General features: G+C 44.9%; 2 protein-coding genes across 2 annotated transcripts in view; one reads left to right on the forward strand and one right to left on the reverse strand.

The window, feature by feature from the left end:
- Window positions 1-20,957, reverse strand: part of LOC118096576 (pancreatic lipase-related protein 2) — a 36,828-nt gene that overhangs the window by 13,215 nt on the left and 2,656 nt on the right. The window contains exons 2-5 of the mRNA XM_035138534.3: window positions 7,373-7,459; window positions 4,612-4,660; window positions 2,967-3,121; window positions 1,746-1,871 (exon numbers count right to left, since the gene is read on the reverse strand). Coding sequence (XP_034994425.1) covers window positions 1,746-1,871; window positions 2,967-3,121; window positions 4,612-4,660; window positions 7,373-7,375 — 333 coding nt within the window. The 5' untranslated portion in view covers window positions 7,376-7,459. The remainder of the gene's footprint in view (window positions 1-1,745; window positions 1,872-2,966; window positions 3,122-4,611; window positions 4,661-7,372; window positions 7,460-20,957) is intronic.
- On the forward strand, window positions 13,742-20,237 carry LOC132592799 (uncharacterized). The gene is made up of 2 exons (XM_088670532.1): window positions 13,742-14,952; window positions 17,913-20,237. Exons 1-2 carry the CDS (start codon window positions 14,142-14,144, stop codon window positions 18,485-18,487), a joined length of 1,386 nt encoding a protein of 461 aa, XP_088526658.1. The 5' UTR covers window positions 13,742-14,141; the 3' UTR covers window positions 18,488-20,237.

Consider the following 20,957-nt stretch of genomic DNA (forward strand, 5'->3'; position numbering starts at 1 on the left):
GAAGTGGCCAAAAAGGTAAAATATTTGGGAATCTGGATGACAGCAAAGAATATTAATTTATTTAATGACAATTACGATCCAGTATGGAGGGAGATAAAGAAAGATCTTGAGATAGGGAACAGAATGAAGTTGTCGTTTATGGGAAGAATTACTGCTATTAAGATGAACGTGTTACCCAAGATGTTATTGTTATTCCAAACAATTCCTATAATAAAAGGGAGCGGACAATTCAAAGAATGGCAGAAAATTTTATCAAGATTTGTTTGGCAGGGGAAGAAACCAAGAATAAGGTTTAAATTGCTAACTGACAAGAAGGAAAGAGGTGGATTCTCCATGCCAGACTTAAGGTTATATTATGAAGCGTCCTGTCTCTGCTGGATAAGAGAATGGATAACATTTGAAAACACAGATTTGTTAGACCTAGAAGGTCACGACAATTAATTTGGATGGCATGCCTATTTATGGTATGAAAAGATTAAAGCCCATAAAGGTTTTTCAAATCATGTGATAAGAAGGTCATTATTTGAAGTTTGGGAAAGAAATAAGATGCTGTTAGAGGTTAAAACGCCTTGGTGGATTTCACCAGTAGATGTATTAACGGTTAAAAAGTTAAATATGGAGGTAAGGAGGGCCACTGATGAAGAAATGTGATAAAGTCAGATAGAGGTTGGAAATTAAAACCATTTGAAGAAATTAAGGAGGTTTTGACAGGATGGCTACAATATCATCAAGTGAATGATGTATTGACAAAAGATAAGAAATTAGGATTTGAAAACAAAAGGTCCAAATTTCAAACAGAATTGTTGGGAGGCAGAGTAAAATTATTGTCAAAGATGTACAATTTGTTGCTTGAATGGTGTACAAAAGATGAACTAACAAAAGAAGTGATGATAAGATGGGCAAGAGATTTTGGGTATAATATTGACTATGATGCGTGGTTGAAATTATGGAATGAAACATTGAAATTTACGGCATGTACCGCATTGAAAGAAAATGTTATGAAAATGATGTATAGATGGTATTTAACACCAGTTAAATTAGCAAAAATGTATAGAACAGGTAATATAAAGTGCTGGAAATGTCAAGAGAAGGATGGTGAATTTTATCACATGTGGTGGACATGCGAAAAGGTCAAAAAATATTGGGAATTAATATATAATGAGTTGAAAAAGATGTTAAGATATACCTTTCCCAAAAAACCTGAAGTTTTTTTAAAAAATGGGTATAATGGGAGGGGAAATAGCTAAAGAAGATCAGATACTTTTTATGTTTGCTACAACCACGGCAAGAACTTTATTGGCCCCAAAATGGAAATTACAGGATTTACCGACAATTGAGGAGTGGAGGAAGAAGATGATGGATTATGCAGAATTAGCTAAGCTGACCCACGGGATCCGCTATCAGGGAGAAACAAAGTTCCAAAAAGAATGGAGTAAATTCGTGGAATACATGGAGAGGAACTGTAGAGGTCTAAGGACACTTGCAGGACTAAAATAAATCCTACGAATTGACTTGGAATGAGTAGGTAAAAGAAACTGCAGGATAAGGGTGGAAAAAACAAATCCGAAAGACAGGAGGGAGGGAAGTCGTTTTTGTTTTATCTTTTTTCCTTTTCCTTTTCCTTTTCCTTTTCCTTTCTTTTTTGCTTTAGTGGGTATGTTTGTTATATGTTTGTTAATTTGTGTGCTTATGTGAAAATTAATAGAAATTCTTTTTTAAAAAACAAAACAAAATAAATCTCATACCAAGCACATCTCCACAACCCAGCCATATTTTCCGGTGCTGGTAAATCCATGGATAACAAAGTGAGTTTTCCTCAATGGAGAGAAATAAGAATTTCGAACAGTTGATCTTTCATTGTATAACAGTTTCTGTTGGGAATTTAAAATATAAAATTAATTTATTTTAAGGATCTTCAAGCAAAGTATGTTTTCTCACTTATTCTCAGGTACCAACATTCTCATAAAGTTCTACTGGCTAGAATTGTGCTTGATTTTTCAACTGTTGTCACTAATATCTTGTGAAAAGACCCTAGAATCTGAGCTTTACCAAATCCTCAAGTGCCTCATATGCTCCTTGGCAATACAAATTTCAATGCTAGCTCATCTCTAGCCTGCGTTACAAGCATATATATCTCAATTCCTATCATGAATTAGTTATCCATCAGGATGAGTAAATATGTCTATATCAGTTTCTCATTTTCCCAATCTTCAGCTCTCCATATTCCCACATTTGCAAGCTATTTTTAATATTAAAAAGTTGTCATGAAACTTCTTCAGTGCCAATTTCTCCTAGTAGACACATTTTTGTATGCAATTTGCCCAAAGTACACATTTTTTCCAAAGCATTTTCTCCTATTATGATGTATTTTCTATTTTATTTTCAGTAACATATGCAATTATGTGCACACTTTACATGAGTAGATGCACTTCTGTGCACATTCTTGGCTGGAGAACTGCATTGCAAAATCCAGAGGAGTGTGAATTTCAAAGCACAGCTGCATTTCAGTTTGTGATTTGTTTTGGAAAGCGTGACAGGTGAGTTAGTTTTCAAAGGAGAACTGAATTAACTTTCTCTCCCATCCCTCATTAGCAATTATATACCACAGGCACAGGCAAACTCGGCCCTCCAGATGTTTTGGGACTACAACTCCCATGATCCCTAGCTAACAGGACCAGTGGTCAGGGATGATGGGAACTGTAGTCCCAAAACATCTGGAGGGCCAAGTTTGCCTATGCCTGAGATACCATTTTCAATGTGGAAAGAGCTTCATAGTCTCTGTCATTCACAGGCATGGCAACCCTGTCAGATGGTTGCTGTAATACAAATGGTGAGACAAGGAGGCTGAGAACCTCTGTCTTAGCAAATGCCACTGTCTGATTAGACAGGATCAGACCTAGCACATACAGGCATACACAGACATTGCCAACAGTTCTTAAATAAACAATTAAAAAAGGTTGTCTCACCTGTGAAAGATTCCCAGTCTCTCTAGTGAAAAGCGAAAAAGAGATATTCATACTTTCAGGAGATGCTGGTAAGCCAAATAGCTTTCTCCCAGGTATTCCTGACCAAGGGGGCTTATCAGAAAAGCAACCTAGACGTTTATAGCAGACTTCATTGGCTAGAGAGCGTGCAAGGCAAAAATTGTTAAGTACATGGCATTCACCAAACATTGTATCCCCTATAGCATCGCCTATTACAAATGTCTAATATTACGTATTATAGTGAGTTTGATCCAGACTTACAGGTAAATGTGGTTAGGACTACTGCCTACATTTTAGTGGTATAAATTAGCCTCATATATCCAACATGATTAGCTCTAGTTAATGCATGAAGGGGTTAAGACCATAGAACAAGCTATTCTGCTAGACTTAACTAGATCACGCCCGCTCAACTTGGAATTAATGAAGTCAAGTTTCTTTGTTCATTCCCTTCCACCATGTGAATCTGACCACAGAAGATGTCTGGGCTAATCACTCCAAGCCCAGACCACATGTTTAAAACCATTTTACTACCAGTTTTGAAGCTAAGCTTTATTGCCTCTCTTCTCTTGCTGCTGTATGGAAAAACACATGAATCTGACCTTTGAAAATGTTTGTAAGTAAAAAACATTTTTAAACTTTCCAATCTGCATGGTCTTTTCTATGCTATACAGGGGGAGCCTTGTAAGTAACTTAAAAAGGGATATTTTAAAAGTCCAGCTGCCTACATTCCCATGCTTTACTTTGCTGGAAGTTTTGTGATTTTAAATATCTGCTGTGGCTCTCTTACCAGACAGGGATTCAGGAAATGCTTCTTTTATTAACCAAAACCAATAATAATCAACCGTTTTATACACCGAGTTTCTTGTGCGCTACTTAGAGACAATTGTAATTAAGCAATATAGAAACTGTTGAATTGAAATAAATTATAAAGAAGTTAACCATATCTTGATTCCCATTAAAATCAATGGGATAGGCTAGACATTACTTATGTAACATAGTCTGCATTTGACCCATTGCTCTTGTAAGAATGCATATGTTTAAATGTGTTTCCACAGATCATTTTAAGGATGTCTCAGGTTGGATGTTATAAATGTGTACATGCATATGTTCTATGCAGAGGCCTAATAAATGTGTGGAGGTTGACAATAAGAGCCTATTCTTCCTCCATACTTACTTACTATCCTGGGGAAAAAGTTGTCCACACAGGAAAAAAAGAGCCTGGTTGTCACTGAATTTCAGTCATAACATCTGGGAAGTATTGCCACTAGTCCATCTACTAGTTCACTACACTGACTGGCAGTGACTCTCCAGGTTTTCAGGAAAGGAATCTCTACCAGTCCTGCTTTAGCAATTTTGTGGATTGAATCTGGAAACTTCCACATGCAAAGCAAATGTTCTGCCACTGAGCTGTGGCGCATCCCCTAAATGTCACATTGTCATGCCACAAATTGCAAAGTGACATTTTCTAGAATGTTTCAGTCTTTGGTTCTCTGCCTGTTTTTTGTCACTCATGAAGTCAAAAGGATGTTGATGCCATTTGGTGGCAAACTGGGAGAAGCTTTAGCTTAGTTTGTTTAATCATGAAATTGTTCTCTTGAAATACATAATGTAAAAAGTATTCCCTCACCTTTTGCTGTGCCAAGGAGGAGGAAAGCACCAATCCAAACTACAGGAATCTGCAATAAATTTAAATAAACATGCTAAGTAGATCTATACAATGGCAGTTTTGCTATTCCAGAACCACTCATTTGCTGAAACAAGTTCCTTAACAGTGCAGCCAATATACAGCACAGTACAAGGTCCTCTTCCACCATGACCTTATATCCTTTCCTGCTAGACGTGAAATACTGTGGATAGTGTTTATTTTCTTCTCTATAGCAAACATAATAGGGATGCATTGGGCCTTAGATATGTGACACAAAAAAAACAAAACCTGCCTCGATGGGAGACTCAAGCTTTTAAGGCAGAGACTGTAAGCCCCTAAGGTGGAGAGTGAGTTATTAATAATACCAATAATGCTTAGTACGACAAAAACACTGTTGGACTGTTTGCATCATGCGGCAATTGCTGGACAAGATGGTGAATGAAAATGGACCAGAAAAGATGAGGTTAAAGAAGACACAGATCCTTTGGAGACTAATATTGATAAAGGACTGCCAGAACAGGAAAATGGAACGGTAAAGCTAGAGGCAATAGATGGTGAAATGGAGAGGAGCTTCACACAGGTGTCTGTGAAACAATCAAGCGGTGGAGTTACAATGTTAGAGGAGTGGAATGAAACCATGGGTGGAGATATTCTGAGCTGGTAGAGATAGAGCTGAGAGAGAAAGGAATGTGTGCTCAATTTGGAGTGAATTTAGAGGGAAAAGCTACCAAGCCTCTGGCAACATTCCTGGAAAAAGAATGTAAGAAGCTGAAATGGAAGGAGTAAAAATTTTTAAAACAATCCAGATGAGAGATCACGGTCAACAGGAAATGGGATTGGAAGATAAGGAACTGAGTGTGAATTAATGAATATACAATAATAAATAGCTATGGATCACTATTTTAATAAAAGACCACAGCAGAGAGACTTCTGTGTGAATAAAGATGAAGGATATATTCTTTTTCAACATGGAGGAATGGTTCTTGAAGTTTTTGGAGGTATAGCTGTTGTGCTGGAGTGGGGAAGACTATTTTTGACATTTATCAATAATAATAATTGGAGAAGCCCTTTAAATCTTTTTTGTTTGGAAGGGGAAATGAACAAACTTGAGATGTCTGGATCTGGAGACTGGGAAAATATCACCTAGCAGAAGGAGGAACAGCTGCATTTCATTCTGGAATGAATACTTTGAATAACCTTTATATGTATATAACTGACAGACAGAGAATTAGAAGCCCTTTTTATTTCTCTCTCTCCCTTTTTCTTCTTTAATTTTTTATTATTTTTATCTTCCTGCTTCTTTTTCTTCTTTTTTCTTGTTTTGGTGTCCTCTGCTCTGGGTCACTAAGGGGATCATACACACATGAAGGTGAAGGACCCTGTGTGAGAGGCAGGGAAGGGAAGATATCTCAGAGTGGGAAGCTGGAAGAAGAAAGGGAAGCTCCCAGGTGAGAGCTGGGGGAGTTCTGACTGGGATAAGAGTTAAGATTTACCCTTGAGAAGGGGACTGGATTGATAAGCTCTGTGAATATCTGGAGCTAGCTAAATTAACAGACTTGATACGTAACAAACCTAGAAATTGAACCAAGATCCAGTGGGAATGTCTAAACAAATACTTAAGGAAATTAGGAGTGGGGAAGGAAACATGGTTGTGTTTAGAATAACTATGCAGGGTAAATGTATAAAAAGAAGTTTAAAGTGCTTCTTCTCTTAGTATACGTAATTGTGATTGCTATTTAGAAGACAATTGTATAAAAGTATTGAAAGGTTTATTTCTGTGTTCAGTGCGGTGGAAGTACTATAAGATGTAACAAATGTAGATAAGAGATGACTGTTGATCCAGTTTTTCTTTTCCTTTCCAATTTTTCTTTTCTTTTCTTTTTCTTCTTTCTTTTCTAATTTTCTACTTTTTCCTTTTTTTCCTTTTTTCTTTTCCTTTTTCTATCTTTATTGCATATCAATTTTTTGGGATTTTAAATATATGTAAATATTATAAAAAAATTTTTTTAAAAAAGATTTACCCTTGAGAAGGGAGGACTTTTTATTTTCTTTGCTCTTTACTTTTTTATATTTAATTTGTTTTTTATTGTATTGTTTGATGGAAAGGAACCCTCCTCTTGTGTTGCAAAAGTCTTTGGGCTTGCAAAACCCAGCAAAGCACTTGTAAACCAAGTTACAGGTAGGTAGCCGTGTTGGTCTGAGTCGAAACAAAATAAAAAAATTCCTTCAGTAGCACCTTAAAGACCAACTACTTGTTAACCAAGTTAAAGACCAATTACTTGTAAACCAAGGCAGGCAGTAGTATCAAATACAGTACATGAAATACCTAAGCCTCATTCCTGGCCTCCTACACTATGGCAGTGCTTCTTGGAATTGAACCAAGATAGCAATTAAGAAGCATGGTATGGGGTGGGTGTGAGAATTATACTGCAAAATATTTGATATGGATCAGAAGGCACATGAATGTGGAGATGTCATTAGTTCACCACAACATAGCCTTAGTCTTCCACATAGTCTCCCACATAACCTTCAAACACTAGGAATTCATCGTGTCTGACATTTCCTTTTGGATCAATTTACAGTAGTATTCATTAAAGTATTATTGGTTGTCTTTCCCTATTAAGACTGGATAATAAAACCTAGTTTCCCAGTGGCATTTCCATTCTCTTTACAGAAAATAGTATTTTCTACATCAAATAAGTTACAGTACCCTGAACATCAGTATGTATGACCAGTCACTTACCATTCTAAAGCCTGAAGTTCATAAATGCTGTGAAATCCCCTTTCAGGTGGTTCTCTCCTGCTGCTGTGCTATTCCACCCTCTCTCTCCTGTGCACATAAGAATCACAGAGAGAGAGAAATATCAAAGAATATTCTTCCGGAAATGATATGTCTGGAGAAGATCCAAGTTGGTGGGAGTGTATTTTCCCTCTATGGATGCTAATCAGGCAGCTTTATATGCATGAAACAGCCAGGCAGCTTGTAATATTTGGGCTTCTGCTATTCCTTCCTTCTTGCTTCATCCTCCTGCCTCTGTCATCTTTGACTCATTGTTTGTGGACCGACTCCCTCTGAAGTTTCACCATTTACTTCAACAACAGACATAGGAGGAGCTAATATTTTGAATGTTACTTGCTGAAGTCACAAGCTATGCAAAAGAAGCAAAGCAAGTGTATTTAAATTGATGAAAGAGACTCTGAGGACGAGAAATGTGGAGTTACCTAATGCTTCTTCATCTATGTATGAGTAAAGAGTTATCCAGTTAGGACCCAGGGCTGCTAAGAGCGGGCGGTGACAGCGGGCGTCCGCGGGCCAGATAAAAGAGGCCTTTGGGCTGTATCCAGCCTGTGGACCGTAGTCTGGGGACCCCTGCTGTATGACAATGGAGAACATTATGCCTGCTGCATCAGTACAGCTCTGGACTTCCTGATTGCTTTCCCTTTCTAAAATTATGTTTGTTTGTTTGTTTGTGCCTGATCTCCTTTGGGTTATGAAGACTACTATGATATTGTTATGGGTTTGCAGGGGGCAAGGATCACCCCTAAAAATCCTGGGTTCAAGGTTCTCCCCTTAATTTCTAAAATTGGTAAATGTGGAGCTTGAATTCAAGGCAGCTTCCTCGGGAGCTGGGTTTAGAGAGGTGCCATCTAAGAACAAAGGCAAGTGATAGCAGAGGCATTACATTGACAAAAGGTGAGACAATAAAGGGGAGGCTGCCAGGATTATCGGGGGCATGATGTCTCCACAGGAAAAAGTGCCTTTTGTAGGAGTCTTTTGAAATGGAGGTCACAGAGAGATGGTGGGATGCTGGAAGCAGAACAGGTTGAATTGTTTTCTGCAAAGACTTCTGGGAATAAGTAGGAGGAAGTAGACAGCGCTGACTGGAGATGGCTGCATTGGGAGAATGGAGCCATGACTACTTTGCACTTAAATTTGCTGAAGCTATGACAGGAGCAATGAGAGACACTCTTGGGGTATAATGCTCTGCACTCCCTCTGTTGAAGACGTTTGATGTAAAAATGTGTAAATAAATTGTATTTCTCAAAGACATTAGCCTCTGCTGTGCCTTGAATTCCCAATGGAAACACAGCCCTTGGTGAGCATCTGGAACTCCTGGAATCTCATAGTCACTCAGTGGAGATCGAGGTGATGTGTGACAATATGATATAGAAGATCCCTGGTGAAGGAATGAGAAATTGGCTAAGTGGTCACTGCCCACCCTTACTAGTGGGCCCAACACAGCTGGAAGTTGGCAGTGTCCACTATCTCCTTCCCTGGCCATGCCAGAAGATGGCAGCCTCCCCAGACCCACCATGCGGCAACAGCCATCCACGCTGGAATCCCCAGTGAGTGGATAATAGTGAACAAAGTTGAGTGAGGATCATACAATATAATATGAATAAGAATACTGACTTGACATCTGGCAAGTGGAAGGGGAAGCTGATGTTCATATTTTTCTTTGTATGGGGGTTATTGTGTTTCATTTATGTGTAGTTATTGCAATTTGGTTTGCTTTGGGCATTATATGACTGGTTTGCTTTGGGCATTATATGACATCCATCCAGTCTAGGAGAGTGTGGGTGGTGGTTACATCTCCTGTCTCACAGCTGATAGATAGTAAACAACTGTATGAATGTCCTAAGTGCCATTTAAAATACCCAGGGCTGGCCACACCATTAGACAAAGTGGAATGTCTTCCTCAGGCAGCAGAGACTGGGGAGCAGTGAGTGATACTGAGATGTTGTAGTACAGGGCTATGTGTACTACATGTGGGCTGTCCTAAGCTTACCACACACTGCCCACAGATATGGTGGAGAATGCTTTCGTCAGCCTTGAAGGAAGATTCAGCTGCCAGTCTGACTGGCTTTTGTATGAGGAATTGGGAGGGGATGCCTTGGGTCAGCCCTAAAACTTACAAACATCTGATGCATATGCTCTCCTAAGGTTTTGCAACTGTTCCCATGGTTAATGAGGCCTTTGCTTCTTTGCAATACTTTGTAAGCCTCAGGATGTCATTCACGCCCTTCTGATAGTCATGCTGATACAAACACAATAACCTCACCCATGCAACACTGATATGACAACCAGGGCAGTCTTAAGGGTATCCAGCACCGTGGTGCAAAATCCCTCCGGTGGCACACACACCCCCGCCTTGCTAGGCGCTGTTGGAACGGCTGCTAGCAAGCCTGCTGTTGTGAGGCGGGGCGAGAACAGCACACCGAAAGGAACCCTTTCGGGCACTGCTCCCTCCCCTCGCCTGGGTGGGCTTTGCTAGGCACCATTGGAACAGCGGCCAGCAAGCCTGCTGTTGTGAGGGGGCGTGGCGGGAACAGCACACCGAAAGGAGCCCTTTCGGGCGCTGCTCCCGCCGCCCCCTCGCCTGGCCGGGCTTGCTAGGCACCATTGGAATGGCAGCTAGCAACCCTGCTGTTGCGAGGGGACATGGTGGGAACAGCGCACCAAAAGGAGCCCCAGCGCCCCTGATGGGGAGGAGCCGTGCCGCACCGCGGCACTAAGCCAAATGGAAAGGACGGCCCTGATGACAACAGTCATGGTATGGGGCTCCTTGTTAAACACATCATCTGCCTTGCTAGGGATACCTGTTTCGACCAACAGATAATTAAGTCTTATCATTTTCATCAAGGGAGAAATGCACCTGGGGGCTGAGAAATAGGTACGATGCACAACATAAATACAAACAAGCACAACTCATCTGCCCCCAAAAGGTAAGGCTCCATCCCCCTACCATTTTTAAAATGGCAACCAACTCAAGACAAATGCATATTTCTCTCAGGTGTGTGGCTGTTGTTTTAATTCTTGTCCAGCCATTGTGCCTTTGGTAGAATGCTCAAATGACCATTTCATAGTGTATATGAATGCCATTTCAACACCTAACCCGACCACTTAACTTGACAGAGTTCAGGTAGCCAGGCGTGTACAATGAGCTCAGACACAAAATAAGTCAGTCAGTGCTTACAAAACTTTATTTGCATTTTGAGTGTGGCAGCTCTTTCATAAAGGGGTGAGTTACCGCCTTAGGGTTCATTAGCCCCACAATTATCTTTCAGGCAGTACTCTCTTCCTCAGTGTATTATAGATTTTGCCCTGCTAAAGAGCTGAGTTCAAAACATGTAGAATGCTTACTGACTAAACAAACACTGTGGCTTTATTCTTCTGTGGCATTCATTGCAATAAAACATGTGCCACACTGAGGGACAGGCAGTTGAATTAACTCCCTGTGATTTGGCGTATACTGTATTTAAAGTTTAACAAAAGTGTTGCTAAAGTAAGAATAGGGCCCAGAATTGAAACAGGGGCATGTTGCAGACCCTGCTTTGGTTACCTAGTCTCTCTGACTGAATGAACCACTTCTGATGGCAAGGAGCTGTTTCAGTCTGTAAGCAAGTACTGACTTTCCCCTTATGTCTGCTCTGAAGAGCTGTCATTTCCCAGGATTATCTTTAAGGTACTTAGGGCAATGGAGACTTTATGCAGCTGTACAATTTCAAACAGTACACATATCTGTCAACTCCTGGTGGATGCATGGTGGGGGAACCAGGGATTTTTTTTCAGCCGGAACTTGCCAGACAGTTCTGGGAACTCAGTTGGGCAACATTCCCATTATAAGAGAACAAGGGAGGGGTTCATGGTGAGTTCTGGCACCTCTTTTTCTAAAAAAAAATGCACTGGGGAGGGGGGGGACATGACCCACTACAGCTCCATGATATCCTTTCTAGTATTTATAGTTATGCCTTTCCCTGTAAAACATTATGAAGCATTCCTTCATCTAGTATACAGAGATACAGAATGGAGAAGCAGAAAAACAGGTGTCTATTGCATACATACAGTCTAAACCAAGCCTCAGATACCACAAATGCATTAGCTAAGAATGTGGGGTTTTTGGAGCTTTTCTAATATTAATGGTGTTTAGTGGATCATCCATCGTCCGAGAAATGCGCATGCAATCCGTATGAGGAGACAGCCTGAAATGATTGCTTGTTTAAATGAAAAACTTGCATTTTACTACAGTTTATAAATGAAATACTTGGAGAAGGACCCCTCTAGTGGTGAAAGTGATGCATTTAACTGACAAGGAAGAATATTTTTGTAAAAACCTAAAATAACAAAACAAAACAGCAGCGTAGCTATTCGCTTGGGTGTCCAGTGTGGTGCATGTGCTGCGCACAAGGGTGGGGGTGGGGTGGGGTGAGACGCCTGCAGTGCGGGGCAAGGCTGCATTCTGCTCTGGTGCCCTGTAGGCCCATGTTGCTTTTTCGAGTAGCACAGAGTCTGCAGGGAGTCTATCCGCCCGCCCCCTCTCAGCTGTAGAGTGGCTGAGGGGGAGGCAGCAGGCAGACACAACGCCCACACTGCTCGAAAAAGCAGTGCACCCCACTCCCCGCCTCCCCCCCAGCTACGCCCAATGCTTTTTTCTGGGGGGACACACATACCCCATTACATTTTGTGAATCTAAGTTTGGCCTCATTGTGGGGCAGTATTTGAATATGAGTACGGTAGGAAAATAAAAGTACCCTTAAACATTTATTTATTTTTTAGAAAAAAAGCACTGGCTACGCTTCTGAAAAAGCGCTTTATATCATATAATATAAAGCGGATTGTGGTAGGGCTGTTAAGAAATTTAGCTTAGGGTTTGGTTTGTGTAAGGCCACAGCTCATGCTGAGTAATGGGGGGCGTGTGTATGCAAATTCCTTGGATCTGATTGGTTGGTGGGGCCCCTCTTAAAGCTGCGTCCACCATTTTCTGGTCACATTTTTGCCTGGCGTTTGAACTGTGTGTTTCTATCGGTTCCTGTCTGGCAAGAGAGCGTTCCTGGATTCCTGGAGTCTGGTTGTATCTGGCTTATTTAATTTGCTGATTTATTCAGCTTATTGCTTGCTTTTGATTTTTAGCTTTCATTTACTGCCTTATTTAGCTCCGTTTTGATTCTCCCCCTCCCCTCCCTCCCCACTCCCTTCCCCTACGGCTCGGCCTCGGCTGGGGGCGTTGGGAGTCCCCCCCCCCCGCACAGGCATCCCACTTTATTTAAAGGGTGCACCCCCCTTTAGATTCCTTTAAATTCTTTAAATTCCCCCCCCCCCGCTTGCCTTGGCTAGCCTGCTGTGGCTCTTGGTGGGCAAGGGGGCCTTGGTACCCTGAGGGAGCCTTGGCTCCTGGCTCCTTGCCTGGCCGTTTTCCTGCTGGGGCTGGGCTGGGCTGGGCTGGAGCCACGTGGGTGGTTAATAGGGCTGTTGCCGGCTGAGGAGCATTGAGGCTGCTTGCGCTCTGCTGGGGGCCTCTAATTTGGCTTATTGGGGGCTGTGGCGTTTGCCGCCCCCCCTGGGGTGCCTGCGGGGTGGGGGTGCATCATTGGGAGGGCGCCAGGCCGTTATTGTGCCTGGTTTGCACGTTGCGTCCGCCATTTTAATGCTTGCAACCCCCTTTGCTATTAAGCAGAGAGCTGCTGCTTGTGCATTGGGGGGAGCGGTTTGAGGGGGGTTGCTGGGTCTTTAGGACCTTGGGAGGGGGTCCCCTCACTTGATTCACCTGGGGGGCCTCTAGTTTTTGTGTCCTGTATAGCGTTTGTTTTCTGTTTGCATCTGTTTTAGCTGAGGAAAAATTTTTTCCTGGCTGCAGTTTATTTCGAGGCTTGAGTGCTTGCAGCCAGTTTCTGGGCGTTTGGCGCCATCTACTGGCCACGAGTTGTTACTACACCTACAAATTTAATTGCCTTTTCCCTCAGCCTATATTGAAGTCCCTTGAACAGGCTTTGACTTTATTGTGTTGCCTGACTAGCTTATTGGGTCATTTTAACTTATTGGTTTCCTTTAATTACTTGATTTAATTTATATCCTTTTATTTAGGAATCTTAATTGATTCAATTGGATTATAATTGGCTTTGACCTGCGTGGGCTTGCTTTGGTTAAGTGAAAGGAAAAAACTTTTACTCCTTGCCTTTAATTGGAGGCCTGAGTACTGCAGCCTACTTTAGGTTCTCTATGCCATCGGCTGGCCTCAAGGGGGTTATCGCACCTTGTTAGTTTTGATACTGTTCCTTCCCAATAGATAGGGAATACATTGCTTGGCCTGCGTTTTGGGTTTCTTGCATTGTTTAATTGGCTTAATTGATGTCCATTGTTTAATTCAATTTAATTTTAATTCACGTTAATTTAGTTTTCACGTATTCTGGGTAAGGATTCTATTTGGTTGCGTGGGTGGGAGTTTGGCTTTGGCCTGCGCATTTTCCCTCTCCCCCCTTTTAGGGGGGGGGGCCGGGGCGTGTGCCGGGGTCCGGCCTACACCAGCCTGCAATACAAGTCTAACTGATTTCCCTGGGGCCTTTCAGAGGCCTGGGTGTCCCCAAATATTTTGCAGTTAGTTTTGCAGATTGGTTGGGAAGGCTCCAATATTTGAGGGGTGGGGTGACGCCGCCTAGTGGTTAAAGTGGTAATACGCACCCCTGTGTGATTCCACGTGTGTTTGCTTGTTATTCCAAGTAGTTAATAGTTCAGGATGGCGGCCCACCCATCCACTTCAGGGAAATCTAAGAGGGTCATTAAGGGCGCTTCGCAGAAGCTGCGTTCGCCAGCCTCGCAGGCAGCGGGTCGCGTGGAAGCATTCATCGCTAGCATTGCTGGTGACCCACAGGCCCTGGCCCAGCTTGGATCTGGGCTTGATGCCTTATTACAGAACCCGGCCTCTCATCCTGCCGCCTCGACCTCTGCTGGTTTACCTCTGGAAGCAGGGCGGGAGGCGGCGACTACGGCCATGCCTCCAGACCGGCAAGGCCCAGACCCTCTTTCTGCCCCCTCTACCTCTGCAGGTGTATCCCTGGACCCCGGGCAAGCTACGGTGGCGGCGTCGCAGCCTCTGTCCCCCATGGCGACCATTCTGGGACTGCCTGAGACCACCACGTCTGGGCCAGTTGACTCGTCGGATGACGACTTCGTGGGGCCTTCTGGTGTTCTGATGCCGAATGCCTCTTCCACTCCTATGGTGGTGCCGGCGCCCCCTCCCGTCAAACGACGAAGTGAGGGGAAGCAGCCTCGGCGCACCAGGAGGGCGAGGCAGGCTAAGGGCAGAGTAAGTGGGCAAGGGCAGGGGGGGCGGACGGGGGCCTCCTCTAATGTTGTTGTTTCGCCCGTTGCTCCATCCCAGACTCTTGCCGTCGCCTCGCGGCGCGAGGGGCTTTCGTCGGCATCCGGCGAGGAAGCCCTCCCAGTGCCGGCTAGAGCGTCGAGTGGCGGAAAACGTCGTCACAAAAGTCGTTCCAGGAGGCGGGCAAAGAGGCGCAAGGACGATACCTCGGCTTCGACCACCTCAGGTTCGTCCTCTAGCTCCGAGGGTTCTGATCACTCTATGGGGTTGTACTGGGCTTACGGGGAAGTGGATTCTGGCCTTCCTCGTTGGGCCTGGGCTCGTCGAGCGAATTCGCATCGTGCTCGTTATGGAGCTGTTCAAGAATGTCTCGACGGAGAGTTGGTCCCGGAAACCACGGTTTCCACCAACAGTACTAGGGATATTATTCCGGGCAGTCACTTGTCCTCTAAATTGAGGTCTAGGATATTGGATGGTAAATATGTAGACATTTTTGATTTAGCTCCACCAGAGGAGGTGGTCCCTGAGCAAGAAAACGCCCTCGTTGGTACTAAGAAGAAAGGCAGGGGGAGAAAGGTGGAGCGGACTTTCGAGCGTTGGCTCGATTGTTATCAAGTTTTTTCCGGGGTAGTAGTAGCGGCATATCCCCGCAGGGCTCTACACCTTATCGTGTACCAGTCCATCGTAAGGTCAGCATATAACATGGCAGGGGAAGCGGCCGCAATTGCTTATGATGAAAGATTTCGCAGGCGGGCGTCAAAAATTGACACCGCCCGCTTTGACAGGAAAGACTTGGACCTTTGGACCACGTATGTGGCTCCGTCGGTTTCACGGAAACCCGCCGAGCAGCAAAGGGCTAAGACCCAGCCTTTTAAGGCGGCACCTAAATTGCGCTGCTGGGATTTCAATAAAGGAATGTGTCAGCGCCCGCGGTGTATTTATGCGCACACTTGTGACCGGTGTGGCGGTAGCCACCCGGCTGTTAACTGCTATGCGGGCCGGCGGCCCTTTCGTGGGGGTCGGGGAGGATTCAGGCAGGCGCCAAGGGGTTCCGCCCCTGCCCTCCCCGCTCCCCCCGCAGCTTCCACATCAAAGTGAATTGCTTCAGTTAGCTTTTTCTCCCATTAAGTTACCGGCCCTTAAACATTGGTTAGCCTCCTATCCCAATATTGAGGCGGCTGCATATCTTCGGGATGGTTTCTCCTTCGGGTTCCGGATTCCGATAGCTTCGGTTCCCCTGGCTAGGAATCCTAGGAACCAGAAGTCGGTGAGAGAGATGCACGAGGTCGCAAGGCGGAAGGTTAATAAAGAAATAGCCCTCCAGCGCATGGCTGGTCCTTTTGCGTCTCCGCCTTTTCCCAATCTGCACCTCTCTCCCTTGGGAATCGTCCCCAAGAAGGCTCCGGGTGAGTTTCGGCTCATTCATAATTTGTCTCACCCTAGGGACACGTCCGTGAACGACGTGATCCCTCCGGAGCTTTGTACGGTCAAATACGCTTCTCTCGACCAGGCAATTAAAATGATCAGAAAGTTTGGGCCGGGGGCCTTGTTGGCAAAATGTGATATCGAATCGGCTTTCCGATTATTACCAATTCATCCGCATGATTTTTGGTTGCTGGGCTTTCAGTTGGAAGGCGCCTATTATTTTGATAAGGCCATGCCAATGGGCTGCTCCGTAGCCTGTGCGGCCTTCGAGCGCTTATCGCAGGGTGAGAAGGCTGACATGAGGATGTGGCTGGTATTCCTGGAGGAATACAATGGGGTATCCTTGTGGCAGGATGTTTTAAACCTGCACAACGATTTCCAAGTGCACTCCGATGCGGCGGGTTCCCTGGGATTTGGTTTGTTTTGGAATGGCAGGTGGTGCGCACAAAGATGGCCCCCTGCTTGGCGGGACACTGAAATCACGCGGGATTTAACTTTTCTTGAGTTCTTTCCTATAGCAGTTGCAGTCCATATTTGGGTTGACGACTTCAAGGACCGCCGCGTATGCTTTTGGTCAGATAACCAGGCTGTGGTGACTGTCCTTGCGAAACAATCTTCTAAGTCAACTCGGGTATCGGCTCTGCTGCGGGCATTCGTGCTGCAGTGCCTGCGTTTTAACATTATTTTCTCTGCGCGTTTTGTCCCGGGCGTGGCCAACGATATAGCTGACGCTTTGTCACGATTTCAGATGGAGCGCTTCAGGTCCCTGGTTCCAGACGCACAACATCAGCCGGAGATTTTCCCGGATCGTCTTTGGAACCTTGGCAGCTGCTAGTCTTGCAGGGAGTAGCTGCTTCTGTTTCCCCCTCTACCCTGCGGGCTTATCAAAAAGCTTGGACTGACTTTTTAACTTTTCGCAGTCAGTCGCTCGCGGTGGAGGGAGCGGCCCGCCCCTCTTCTTCCCAGGTGCTTCAATATTTGGCACACCTGTTTCACCTGGGAAGGGCTGCCAGGACCATAAAGCTCCAGTCTGCGGCCATTTCATTTTTCTCGAAATTGTTTTTTTTAATAGGGACCCTTGCGCCAAATTTGTGGTGCGTAAGGCCATGGAGGGATGGGGTAGGCTTTGTCCTCCCCGTTCCCCTACCAGGAACCCGATTTCTTTTGATCTTCTCACTAAAATGAGATTGAAGCTTAGGGTGGTGTGTTGGTCTAAATATGAGGCCCGTTTGTTTTCGGCCGCCTTCTCAGTGGCCTTTTTTGGCGCTTTGAGAATTGGTGAAATTGTAGGGGGTCAGATGCGTCAGGGGGTGCCAGGGGGTTTGCTACTCCAGGACATACGTCTGTCACCAACGGAATTGTTAATCACGATTCGGAGTTCCAAGACCGACCAGGCTGGTAAAGGAGCAGTAATGCGACTGCCTGCTACGGGGCAGACGGGCCCCTGCCCGGTTAAGGACGTAGCCAAATTCTTGGCGGAAAGGCCAGCTGGGGAGGGCCCCTTGTTTGTGCATCAGGATGGTAACCCGATGACTAGGCTGCAATTTACTAGAGTTATGAGGAAGGTGATAGCGGCATGCGGTTGCGTGGCCGCTAATTACGCTCCTCATTCCTTTCGCATTGGGGCCGCCACTACGGCGGCCCACTGGGGTATTTCGGTTGATGCTATTAAGGATTTGGGCAGGTGGAAATCTGCAGCGTATAGATCTTATGTTCGGAAGCGCTCCTAACTTTGTCGTTTGTTTTCCAATGTTTTCCCAGGGCTCGCGGACGTGCACATATGGATGGTGGGACATTCCATAGTCTATTGGGCAGGCCTTCGCGCTGGCCAAACGCCATTGGGTCCTCGACTTGGCCTTCCATCCAACATCCAAGTGACCTGGATGGGCAAGAGGGGCATGCGCTGGGGGGAGCTTCTCCCTTTGCTGCGGCGCAAAGCCCTCTTGCTCGGGTGCCCGTCCGCCCTGGTGATCCAGCTGGGAGAAAATGACATCCCCGCTGTGGACCCGTTATCTCTTCGCCTGGCTATCCTACGAGATTTGTTGGAGATAAGGACTTGGTTCCCTGATACCGTCGTTTTTTGGTCCCAAATGTTGCAGAGGATGCAATGGCGGGGTGATATTCCTCCTCTGGCTGGGGAAAGAGCTAGGAAGAGGGTTAACAGCGCAGCATCCAAACGGGTGTACGAAATCGGGGGGAGTTTGATTCGTCATCCCGCAATTAATGTTAGAGCCCCGCTTTTATATCGGGATGATGGGGTTCACTTATCCCCTGATGGGTATGACATTTGGCTGCGTGATGTGTCTGAGGGTTTAAAAAGTTGGTTAGGTCTCTGAGTGTTGGCGGCAAGCCAGGGCTGGCTTGATTGGCGGTTAGGCTTTTGGTTGGTTAATCGGTTGGTAGAGGGGGTGGCACACGGATGCCTACCCTCACCTCCGTTTGCTCCATATAGAAGTATTCCGTTAAAGGAATCTCGGGGCTTACACTCTTGTCCTTACCATCCCGCCATTGGCGGGAATGGTGGGCCCAATTTTAAGAGCAAGAGCCTTGAGGAACATTCTTGGTGAAGGTGAGGAGGGAATGACTGGGCGCAGCCACCTCCTCACTCCCAGGTATGTTTACTTGACTTCCATGCGGAAGTCGGAGCAGGAACTGTCCAAGCGGACAGTGGTGAGTCCTGTCCTATGGTGACAGCTGACGTGAGTCCTGCCACGTGGGCAGATGAGGTGAGTCCTGTCCAATGGTGACAGCTGATGTGAGTCCTGCCACGTGGGCAGATGAGGTGAGTCCTGTCCAATGGTGACAGCTGATGTGAGTCCTGCCACGTGGGGCAGATGAGGTGAGTCCTGTCCTAAGGGGACAGCTGATTGAGTCCTGTCCTGGATGGACAGATGGGGATAGTCCTTCTTTAGGAAGGACGAGTGAATAACCAAAAGCCTAAGCCAACACTCGGATTAAATTGTGTATTTAATAAAGTTGTGGCCCTAAATTATTTGCCAAAAACCAAACCATAATTCTGTTGTCAGTTGTGAGTTATTTAAGGTAATTTTCTGGGAAGCCTCGACACACAAAGCGCTTTATATCATATAATATAAAGCGGATTGTGGTAGGGCTGTTAAGAAATTTAGCTTAGGGTTTGGTTTGTGTAAGGCCACAGCTCATGCTGAGTAATGGGGGGCGTGTGTATGCAAATTCCTTGGATCTGATTGGTTGGTGGGGCCCCTCTTAAAGCTGCGTCCACCATTTTCTGGTCACATTTTTGCCTGGCGTTTGAACCCCTCCCACCCGCCCTTTCTTTCTTGCAGGTTAGCACGACATTGCTATTGCCTTCGGGGCCGCCTGTATTCAGGGGTCAGTAGGAATTTTTCCAATTGGCTGATTGGCTGTGCCTCTTGGTTTTCGCCTACTGCGCTAGCAAATTGTCACAACTTGTTAGGTTGGCGGTTAGGCTTTTGGTTGGTTAATCGGTTGGTAGAGGGGGTGGCACACGGATGCCTACCCTCACCTCCGTTTGCTCCATATAGAAGTATTCCGTTAAAGGAATCTCGGGGCTTACACTCTTGTCCTTACCATCCCGCCATTGGCGGGAATGGTGGGCCCAATTTTAAGAGCAAGAGCCTTGAGGAACATTCTTGGTGAAGGTGAGGAGGGAATGACTGGGCGCAGCCACCTCCTCACTCCCAGGTATGTTTACTTGACTTCCATGCGGAAGTCGGAGCAGGAACTGTCCAAGCGGACAGTGGTGAGTCCTGTCCTATGGTGACAGCTGACGTGAGTCCTGCCACGTGGGCAGATGAGGTGAGTCCTGTCCAATGGTGACAGCTGATGTGAGTCCTGCCACGTGGGCAGATGAGGTGAGTCCTGTCCAATGGTGACAGCTGATGTGAGTCCTGCCACGTGGGGCAGATGAGGTGAGTCCTGTCCTAAGGGGACAGCTGATTGAGTCCTGTCCTGGATGGACAGATGGGGATAGTCCTTCTTTAGGAAGGACGAGTGAATAACCAAAAGCCTAAGCCAACACTCGGATTAAATTGTGTATTTAATAAAGTTGTGGCCCTAAATTATTTGCCAAAAACCAAACCATAATTCTGTTGTCAGTTGTGAGTTATTTAAGGTAATTTTCTGGGAAGCCTCGACACACAAAAACCTAAACCATAAACCCTTTTAAAACACTGCATGATTAGTAAGAATATTATGGTGGCATAAGGTTTTACGGTTGTTAAGGCTGGACCTTTCTCGAGCAATGGGCCATCTAAGGCTCTCTTGTTCTGAAAGTTATAACTCTAGTGATGATGATAACAAAACATTTAAAGGAACCCATTTTTAGAAGAACTGACTAATGACACCTATAAAGGAGAAATAGTTTATTCTGCATTCTCAGTTACAGCTGGCAAAAAAAAGCCCATGTGTGTTTCAGCAAAGTGCAAGTTTTTGCAAAATTTCCGCATAGTCAAAATACAAAATTTCAGCCTGATCAAAATACAAAATACAAGATCTAGAAAATAAAAACAACTAATATTTAATATTTAATATTTTTCAGGATAAATAAATGCCCCCCTCAAAAAATAATAATAATCAAAAGTATACTTCAATAAAATGGAAAAATTTTGTCTTCTCCTTTTCATCAACTCGTCTTAGACCTTCAGGTTGCACTGGTAGTGCTATTAGAGAGAATAATAAACACTGTACCCAAAATGCAAAATCATGCTTTTAGTCCTTGGGCTACAATCACAAAAGGCAATTCAACTTCAATCTTCACCCAGATTAGTGGCTTAATGTTCTATTAAACATAAAGAAGCTACACCA

This window comes from Zootoca vivipara, chromosome 5 (assembly GCF_965207765.1).
Source record: "Zootoca vivipara chromosome 5, rZooViv2.hap1.1, whole genome shotgun sequence".
Lineage (NCBI taxonomy): Eukaryota > Metazoa > Chordata > Lepidosauria > Squamata > Lacertidae > Zootoca > Zootoca vivipara.